The sequence below is a fragment of the Eschscholzia californica genome, unplaced genomic scaffold (genome assembly GCF_041429995.1).
Source record: "Eschscholzia californica isolate CP2 unplaced genomic scaffold, dmEscCali1.0.p SCAF_1, whole genome shotgun sequence".
In the NCBI taxonomy this organism is placed as follows: Eukaryota; Viridiplantae; Streptophyta; class Magnoliopsida; order Ranunculales; family Papaveraceae; genus Eschscholzia; species Eschscholzia californica.
In genome coordinates, this window is record NW_028238198.1 from 53165094 (window position 1) to 53175627 (window position 10534).

Genomic DNA, 10534 nt, shown 5'->3' on the forward strand with positions numbered 1-10534 from the left:
AGGTAGTTATTTGGAGTTGTATCTCCTAAACACTTGGTGTTATTTATGTTTTATCTTATCTGACATTTGTGTCGATGATTTAGAGACATCCTATGAGTTTTGAGAAACTTGGTAAAGTTTCAGTAGTTGAGTTATTGTTACTTTTTGAGCTTCATGTTCGATACTATTTGTCTCCTTGATGAGTATATCGTATATGTTTACTGTTCTGCGAAGGAATGCTTTAAGTTTAGGTTTTCATGGCGGCCGACGTGGAAATCTGGATTTGGGGTGTTACAAAGTGGTATCAGAGCTCTAGGTTCATAAATCATAGGGATTGTGTCTATGGCTATTAGACAGTTAGAAGCAGTAGTGGCACTTTGATCTTTCCTTGGTTTTTGTGCGTGACATTAATTTAGTTTATCTCCTTATTCTTCTCTTGATTAGATTCATGGACGGAGATGGAGTTATTGGTAGGGGACGTCGTAGTGCTCGCATCCGAAGTCGAGGTACAAGCCGAGGTACAGGCCGAGGTGTAGGCAGGGGGACAGGCCGAGGTGCAGGCAAGGCGATAGGTCGAGGAGTCCTTGCCGAGGAAAGAGGATCGACAGGAACTGTGGGTACAACGACGCAGGCTGAGAGCAGTGCAACTCCAGTTCAAAATCCGATTGGAGGGGCAACGGTGACCATTGACGCAACTACATTGCAAGATTTGATTAACATTGCAGCGGAGGCTAAAATGCGGAAGCGAGATCGGGTTCAGGTTCCAACACGGGAAACAGGAGGTCTTGTGGTACCTGTGGTGAATCAGAGACCACCGACTGAGATGACTTGGGTGCAACATTATCATCATTTCACGAAGATGGGACCACCTGTATTTGATGGAACCGCGGGACCTTTAGGAGCACATGCATGGTGCCAGAAGATGGATAAGATTTTGCAGAATCTCGAGTGCTCAGATGTGTATAAGCAGAGAATGGCAGTGTTTCAGTTGGAAGGAAATGCCGCTTCTTGGTGGGATACAGAGGCTCGGTTAGTAGATCCTATGGCTATGACATGGACACAGTTTAAGGATGTATTCAAGGCAAATTACTTTCCATATTCAACACAACAGAAAGTATCAAGAGAATTTCAAAATTTGAAGCAGGGAGAGAATCAGACAGTCTTAGAGTATGAGCAGGAGTTTCATCGACTGTCATTGTTTGCAACTCACTTGATCCCTACTGAACAGTATAAGATTAAGAGGTTCGTGAATGGGTTGCTCCCTAACATTGCGAGACAAATCATTGGGCAACCTAGTTTTGACACTTATCAGAAAGTGGTGACATGTGCTAAGGCACAAGATGACTACATTCAAGAGATGAGGAAGCAGAGGTGTGTCAAGGGAGAGATGGGACATAACCAGAAATGGAGTGGTAATAACAACAAGAACGGTGGTAAGAATCGAAGTGACCGCTATCATGGACAACGTGATGGCAAGAGGCCTCGTACAGATCGGGATGATAGAGCAGTGGTAGCAACTGGTGGACAACCAGAACCACTGAATGGCAACTGGGGAAGACAGAGAGCTTTCCAGGGAATTTGTTACACTTGTCATGGGCAGGGTCATAGAGCAATTGATTGTCCTAGGAAGAATGAGACTCGAATTGGTAATCAAGGGCGACAACATGATCATAACCAACAAGGGAGGTTGCAGGGACGGGGTCAGCAGCTGCAGTTGAATGCCGTAGTTCCTAGGGATGTTGGAGCACCTGATGAGGTGGTTGAAGGTACATTTCTTATTCATAGTAATCTGGGAAGAGTATTATTTGATCCTGGTGCCATGGGTACATTTAATACTACTTCTTTTGTACGCACTTTACCTATTGTGTTAGATCGATGTGTGAGCCCTTTTATTGTGTCGTCACCATGGGGTGGGTCTGTAGTGATAGACCACATTTGTCGGGGGTGCATTATTAAGTTAGGTGAACGAGAGTTTGCTTCAGACCTCTTTGTACTTCAGTTAGTTTACTATGATGTCATCCTAGGCATGGATTGGCTTGCTTCATATCATGCACTTGTGGACTGTTTTGCCAAGACGGTCACATTTTCTTTTCCGAGTGAAGAGGTATTGGTTGTGTCTGGACTTACGAGACAGATGAGGGAGATGCACTTGGGTAACGTGGAACTGATAGAGCATCCGGTGATGGGTAAGACGCTAGAGATGATTGATGTGGTATGTGAGTACCATGGGGTGTTCAGCGATATACCAGGGTTGCCACCACGCAGAGAGGTTGACTTCTGCATAGAGGTGTTGGTTGTGTCTGGACTTACGAGACAGATGAGGGAGATGCACTTGGGTAACGTGGAACTGATAGAGCATCCGGTGATGGGTAAGACGCTAGAGATGATTGATGTGGTATGTGAGTACCATGGGGTGTTCAGCGATATACCAGGGTTGCCACCACGCAGAGAGGTTGACTTCTGCATAGAGTTGGAACCGGGTACTGCACCGATAGCTAAAACTCATTACCGAATGGCTCCAGTTAAACTACGTGAGCTCAAGGACCAGATTCAACAGTTACTTGACTTGGGTTTCATACGCCAGAGTAGCTCCCCGTGGGGTGCGCCTGTTCTTTTTGTTAAAAAGAAAGACGGGTCGATGAGGTTGTGTATTGATTATAGGGAGTTGAATAAGGTTACTGTGAGGAATAAGTACCCTTTACCGAGGATCGATGACTTATTCGATCAACTGAGAGGATCCAAGTGGTTTTCGAAGATTGACTTGAGATCAGGGTATTATCAGTTACGGGTTAGAGAAGAAGACATTCCTAAGACTGCATTTGTGACACGTTATGGTTCTTATGAGTTTTTGGTTATGCCTTTTGGTTTGACTAATGCTCCAGCAGTTTTCATGGATTTGATGAATCGGGTATTTCGAGATTTCTTAGATAAGTTTGTCATCGTATTTATTGATGATATCCTTATCTACTCTAGAACTAAGGAAGATCATGAGGATCACTTGCGACAAGTACTAGAGAGACTGATGGAACATCAGTTGTATGCTAAGTTCGAGAAGTGTGAATTTGGCAAGAAGAAGTAAAGTTCTTGGGTCATGTTATTTCTAGCATCGGAGTATCAGTCGACCCTTCTAAGGTCGAGGCAGTGCTTAATTGGAAGCAACCCACATCTGCGACGGAGGTTCGTAGTTTTCTGGGATTGGCTGGATATTACAGGCGGTTTATCAAGGGGTTCTCGAGTATTGCCGGTCCTTTGACGAACCTAACTAAGAAGGAAGTTCTGTTTCGATGGTCTACAGAGTATGACTTGGCATTTCAAGAACTAAAGACGAGATTGACTACTGCACCAGTTTTGACCATTCTTGAGGGTGGTGTTCAGTTAGTGATTTACACTGATGCTTCAATTCAGGGTTTGGGTTGTGTTCTTATGCAGAGTGATAAGGTGGTTGCCTATGCTTCGAGGCAGTTGAGACCGCATGAGCGGAATTATCCAACTCATGACTTGGAGTTGGCAGCTTAGTGTTTGCTTTGAAGATTTGGAGACATTATTTGTACGGAGAAAAGTTTGATCCCTTTACCGACCATAAGAGCCTCAAGTATCTATTCTCGCAAAAGGAGTTGAACATGCGCCAACGCCGATGGTTAGAGTTGATGAAAGACTATGACTTCTCGCTGCAATACCACCCGGGTAAGGCTAATGTAGTAGCTGATGCATTAAGTCGACAACCGAGGGGTATCATAGCCGCATTGATGATGAATCAGTGGAAGATGTTGGAGGATGTGGCAACATATGACATTGACATGGTTGGGTCAGGAGTTGACTCGTTATTTCTGGGTAGTATGGTTGTTAGGCCATCCTTGCTGAACCGTATCGTGGATGCACAAGTTAACGATGAGTGGTGCCAAAAACAGGTTTCGTTAATGCAAGGAACTGAAACTGAGTTCAATTCAGGACAGGACGGAGGATTGAGATTCCGAGGGAGGTTATTTGTACCGGCGGATCCGTTCTTGAGACGGGATATATTAGACGAGGCACATCGGAATAAGTACACTGTTCATCCTGGTGGTAACAAGATGTACAAAGACTTGAAAAGGCAATATTGGTGGTCCGGAATGAAGAAAGATGTTGCTGAACATGTGAGGAAATGTGAGGTGTCTCAGATGGTGAAAGCAGAAAATCGACATCCGTTGGGACTTCTACAACCGTTGCCTATTCCGGAGTGGAAATGGGAAAATATATCGATGGACTTCATCACGGGTTTACCGCGTTCGAGTCGAGGCTTTGATGCCATTTGGGTGATAGTTGATAGGCTGACTAAGTCGGCTCACTTCTTACCGGTTAAGACGACGGATAGTGGAGATCGACTGACACAACTTTATATCAAGGAGATAGTCAGGTTGCACGGAGTTCCAATGTCTATTGTGTCAGATAGGGATTCATCATTTACTTCTCGGTTTTGGAAGAGTTTTCAGGCATCTATGGGAACATCATTACATTTTAGTACAGCTTTTCACCCTCAGACCGATGGGCAGACAGAGAGAGTCAACAAAGTACTCGAGGATATGTTACGGTGCTCGATACTAGATCTTGGTGGTAGTTGGCAAGATCACTTGCCTTTGGTAGAGTTCGCATATAATAACAGTTACCAATCTAGCATTGGCATGGCTCCTTTCGAGGCATTATATGGGAGGCCTTGTCGATCACCATTATGTTGGACAGAGGTCGGAGATGCTAAACTAGAAGGACCAGAGGTGATTCGGGACACTTCTGAAAAGATTGCGTTAATTCGGAGTAGGCTCTAAGCAGCTCAAAGTCGTCAGAAGAGTTATGCTAACAAACGACGTAGGGATTTGGAGTTTATCGTTGGAGAGGAGGTCTTGTTGAAGGTGTCACCTATGAAGGGTGTTTTACGGTTTGGTAAGAAAGGAAAGTTGGCTCCCAGATACATTGGACCTTTCAGGATAGTGGCAAAGGTGGGCAAAGTGGCTTATCGCCTTGACTTGCCTGCAAGTTTGGCAGAAGTGCACAACGTATTTCATGTATCGATGCTTCGGAAGCATGTGATCAGAGACGAGGATCAACATTTGGTGGTTAACTACCATGATTTAGAGCTCCAACCAAATGCATCATATGAGGAGGAACCAGTTCGCATCGTTGATCAAAGAGAGCATGTGCTTCGCCGAAAGACTATTCCCATGGTCAAAGTTCAGTGGAATCATCACAATGATAAAGAGGTTACTTGGGAGCGCGAGGATGATATGCAACTTCGTTATCCCCATCTTTTCCTATCGTCAGGTACGTCCAATTTCGAGGACGAAATTTTCTTTTAGGAGGGGAGGTTGTAGTGTCCCTATTAATTTTTGGGTTGCCTTTAGTAGCAGCCCTTGTAACCCATTTAATACCCCCACAAAACACTACTGCTCAGGCCCTTTTGATTTCTTTCTTTTTCATTCTTTTCAACCGTGGGTTTGGGAGTGAGAAGGGGGTATTGGGTTTTTCTAGAGTGAGAAAGTGGAAAGGGGTTCTAGAGAGAGAAAGAGCTAGAAGAAGAAGAAGAGGAAGAAGGGCTTGGAGCTTGGTGATTATCTTCTTTGTTGTTCTTGGTGTGTGGCTTACATTGCTTTGGTTAAGGTAGATTTCTACTCCTCTAGGGCTTGAATAGCCATTTTTATAGAAAACCTAGACAAACTAGATAACACCACAAACCCTAGATTTTAGTATTACTTGAACATAGATTAGGGTTCTCGACATGAATATATATGCTAGAAGTAGTAGATCTATATTTGTACAAACTCATTTCTTGGTCACTTTGAATCTCATCTATGTGTTAGATTTTGAGGATATTTGCTATAATGACATACTTGATGAACCATACAACCTTCATTTACATTTCCATGCTAGATTCATGTATTACAATGATATTTAGGGCTAAACCTCTCTATTTGCCATGATTTTAGTATATAGCTCTTATAATTATATGTCTCTCACTATTGGACAACACTCTTTATATAGATACATGAACATGCCCTAGAACTCAACATGATATGAGAATTTTAGGCTATTATCATCATTGATTCATTACTTGCAAAATTACAAATATGGAACTCGTATGTCGTAATATGCTATCGAATATGATTTTGATTTATGTATGTTGTGGTGTGATGCTATTATATGTGTGTGATGTGATGGAGTTGGCGGAGAGTTGTGAGAGTTTTGTGGTTGGTTCGACCCTCTCTACCGGATGTGATATTGGTATGGAGCGTATGGGGTCGGCGCTAACACAATGGATGACCTTGTGGGCCACACTCTCATACAACGAGGATACCAACTTGTCATATTGCTTTTGGTTGTTTATTATAAATGGTGTGATATTAAGTATGTGTGACGTGATGGAGTTGGTGAAGGATTGTAAGAGTATTGTGGTTGGTTCGACCCTCTCTACCGGATGTGATATAGGTATGGAGCGTATGGGGTCGGCGCTAACACAATGGATGACCTTGTGGGCCACACTCTTACATAAGGTGGACACCAACTCGTCATGTCGCTTTTTGTTGTTTGTTACATATGTGGTACATTTTATTTCTAATGGTCACAACTCGGATACTATACTTGGACATCTTCTCATCATAAGTGGTTGTCTATTTGTTTTGGTAGCTCTTGAAACTGTCTATTGAGGCTTTAAAGGTTTCGAAATCTACTTGTTGGGGTCTGACCCAACCTTTTATTTTTCAGGACAAGGAAATCGGGAAGTGCCACCTGCTTGAGTCATAGTTAGCCTTGGAGGAGTTTCTTTAGTGATTTTCTTTCTTTCTTTAGGTAGTTATTTGGAGTTGTATCTCCTAAACACTTGGTGTTATTTATGTTTTATCTTATCCGACATTTGTGTCGATGATTTAGAGACATCCTATGAGTTTTGAGAAACTTGGTAAAGTTTCAGTAGTTGAGTTATTGTTACTTTTTGAGCTTCATTTTCGATACTATTTGTCTCCTTGATGAGTATATCGTATATGTTTACTGTTCTGCGAAGGAATGCTTTAAGTTTAGGTTTTCATGGCGGCCGACGTGGAAATCTGGATTTGGGGTGTTACAGACATGAAACACCAGGAATATCATTGGTTAATGACTTTCTCATATCAGTTCATTCTCCAACTTTCTCACATCAAATTGAGTCTCTTGTTGTTTAAGTAACTCGAATTCCGCACGCTCTCTTCGGTCTTTTTCTTCCAATAATTTTTCTTTTAATAACTCATTATTTTGATGAGATGATTTCAACTTCCTTGCTTCTTCGACTTTAGACTCATAGTTCCTTAACTTTTCTTGCAACTGCTTCACCAAAATACTTGTATCTGCAGAAGTACCTTTTTGAGATAGAGAGCTAAGACTTGATAGTCTCTTCTCCACTTCGCACTTTTGGTGCAGACACTCATTCAGTTGATTTCTGAGATTCTTTAACTGCTCCACGTAGCATAGTTTATCTCTAAAGTTATCCATCTTTGAATCTACGTTACCTGTAGTGACTACCATTGCTGAAGCTTGCCTAACAGTTGGATTTTCTTCCTCTGTCTCAACAAGTGCAGCTACAAGGGGTTTCTTAGAGTTTTTCTTTCGATTATGATCCCACCATTCTGGATAACCTACTATTTCATAACAATGATTTTTGGTATGACCAGTTTTGTTGTAGTGGGTACACTTATAAGAAGATTTGTCGGATTGACAAATAGCTTTAACAATATTATTTTTTGTCTTATTTCGAATCATCATTGCGGAAGCATCAGTTGTTTCAGATTCACTGTTCATCGTTGTGCGTAGAACAAGCTCACGACGAACCAAAGCATAACATTCTTCTAAATCGGGAATGAGATCCTTTCTCAAAACTTCACCACGAATTTGTTCAAATTCACCATCTAACCCTGCAAGAAAAATATGCACACGTTGTCGTTGAATTGATTTACGATAAGATACAATCGTTTTCGTTTTCCATGATCACTTTATCACGGTGATCTAATTCACTAAAGATCTCAACCAGTTCACCGTAATAAACCGAGAGTATCCTCCCATTCTGTTTGGCAGAAAATGCCCTCTGATTCAAAGAGAAGACTTGCAATTCATTAGGTCCATCGTAAAAAGCTTTAGATAAAGCTTTCCAAATATCACGAGCTGTAGGTAAACGAATGTATCTCTTCATAATTTCTGGAGTCATAGACATCAACAACCATCTCTTGACTTTTTGATTTTCTGCATACCACTTCTCATAGAAACGAAAGTTTTTCTTTTTCAGCAATATGCATCTCCATGATTTGAGACCACATATCATAATTTTTTTCATTCAACATAATCACTGAATTAAAGGATCCTCCTGACTGAAAAATTGTACCAATCATCTGATCCATATTTTCTACTCTATTAATTATGAAGAAAAATTTATATCAGAAAATTTTAGAAACTGAATCTTTGAGGAGATGTGTTCTACCAACTCAAAGTTTTGTAAATTGTGAGACAATATAGATCACACAATAACAATTAAAGTTATTGTTTTGTCTTTTTGCCTTCTTTTCAATACCAAAACTGATGAAGGATTTTTTTTCCTTCTTTGACATTAAGATATAAAAAGAAGATGAAGATGAAGGTTCTTTCTCCTCCAATCGACAAATTTTTTTTCAGAAAACAGATTTAAGACCGTTGGCTCTGGTACCAAGTTGAAATTGATCAAAGAACTTGTTTTTTTCCTTGATGGTTTACAAAAGAAATATAAGACTCTATTTATGGAGTTACAATACTACTAGTTTCTAATTTTACTAGTTTCTAATAGTTTTATGCTAATATATATACTAGCTCCTAATATCTTACTAGTTTCTAATATTTGATATTTCCTAATATTATATGGGATATCTTAACATATAGAAAGATATTTCAACAGTAAGTGGGTCTTCACAGTGAAATACTAGTCAGATGGTACAGTTGAGAGGTACAAGGCTAGGCTTGTGGCAAAGGATTTTCATCAAATGTATGGACTTGACTACTCTGAGACATTTAGTATAGTAGTTAAAACCCCAACAATCAGAACAGTATTGAATTTGGCAGTTTCAAATTGGTGGGATATTCAGCAATTGTATGTGTCAAAAACTTTCCTACATGGGGTTTTAGAAGAACAGGTCTTCATGGTGCAACCTCCAGGATATGTTGATCAAGCTAATCCTTCCTATGTATGCAAACTTCACAAGAGTTTATATGTCTTGAAGTAGGCTCCTAGGGCCTTGTTCAACAGGTTTGGATCATTTCTTATTACTCTGGGATTTAAGAAAGAGGAGTTGGGCAAAACGCCCAAAATAGGTCCAAGTATAAAAACCAGCCCGTGGTAGAGAAACAATACGTTACAGGTCCATGGCGTCAGGCTTCTAAATAAAAAATGAGGACAACCTTGGTTATTTCAGTAATTAAAGAAATGCCATCGAAATACTCCAAGACCTGTTAAGGAACAGTCCCATGTCCATTAATTACTACCGACGCCGCTCAACTTGGGAAAACCATTTTTCCTTCTTCCAACATCTTTTTAACAGTTGTTTTTTCCCCTCTCTCCGAAAACTTTTTTTCTTCCCACGTGTCTTCTTGACTGCCGTTATTAGAATAGTAAACGCGTCACAAAAGTTTCAAAGAAGTTAATCTCCTTCAATGCTATCTGGATTTGGAGAAGAAACACACAGAACTGTAAGTATCCCTATAGATCTTAAACATCTTCTTCTTGTTTTTCTTCATAATTGCTGATTTGAGGAAGGAATTTTTAGATGAGGTTTTGAGTTTGTTAAAAATAGTTTTTTCTTCTCTCTCATGGACATAACGTAAATCACATTAACTTTCTCGTTTGATTTGAAAATCTCTCCCATGCATGTTGCTTTTTATTCAAAAACCCTAAATCGAAGAAACTTTTTGTTTGATTTTTATTTAAGAATCCTAAAACTTGGAAACTTTCCAGTTTGGTTTTTTTAAAGAACACTAAATCTGAAAAAACTTTCCTTTTACCCTAAATCTGACAAAAAAATTTTATTTCATTTTTATTGGAGAAACCTAAATCCGACAAAACTTTTGGGTATGATCTTTTTGGTACATAGTTTTCGGTTATGTAAACTGTTTTCTTCCTATTAAATAGTTTCCTGTACATATACCAATTGACAAGATTATATTTTGATTACAGTACATAATATCGTGTACCATTAATAAATAAATTTACAGTACATAAATGGATGTACTAAGACATTCTGGTAACTGATTTGTTTAGTAGTTTATCATTGATTTTTTTTCTATCCACCCAACTGTTCCGAGAACATTACAACATGTACTAAATGTGCTATTTGGTTCCCTATACATTGTTCCTAGTACATATGTCCATGAACTTAGTATGTTATAATGTTTACACAATTTTATGTTTTAGGCAGTTTCTTGTACATATTTTTGTTCCCCGTACATAGTTTTCTCACTGTACATGGTTTTACAAGGTTTAGTTCCTTGTACACGTGTTTGTTCCTGACCACCAGTTTGTTCCTTGTACACATATTTGTTCCCG

At 40.0% G+C, this 10534-nt stretch overlaps 1 protein-coding gene and 1 pseudogene across 2 annotated transcripts; one reads left to right on the plus strand and one right to left on the minus strand.

Moving 5' to 3' along the window:
* Positions 1 to 57: 57 nt before the first annotated feature.
* On the plus strand, positions 58 to 6951 carry LOC147567587 (uncharacterized). Of its 2 annotated transcripts, none has more exons than XM_086654190.1 (2): positions 58 to 1745; positions 6709 to 6951. In XM_086654190.1, the coding sequence occupies exons 1-2, from the start codon at positions 428 to 430 to the stop codon at positions 6738 to 6740; spliced, it is 1350 nt and encodes a 449-aa protein (XP_086510316.1). In that variant the 5' UTR covers positions 58 to 427; the 3' UTR covers positions 6741 to 6951. The 2 variants fall into 2 exon arrangements, 1 of the variants encoding a protein (XP_086510316.1); XR_015230798.1 differs by lacking the exon at positions 58 to 1745 and adding an exon at positions 5435 to 5607.
* A 153-nt stretch (positions 6952 to 7104) lies between these two features.
* Positions 7105 to 8182, minus strand: LOC147567588 (uncharacterized; annotated as a pseudogene).
* Positions 8183 to 10534: the final 2352 nt, after the last annotated feature.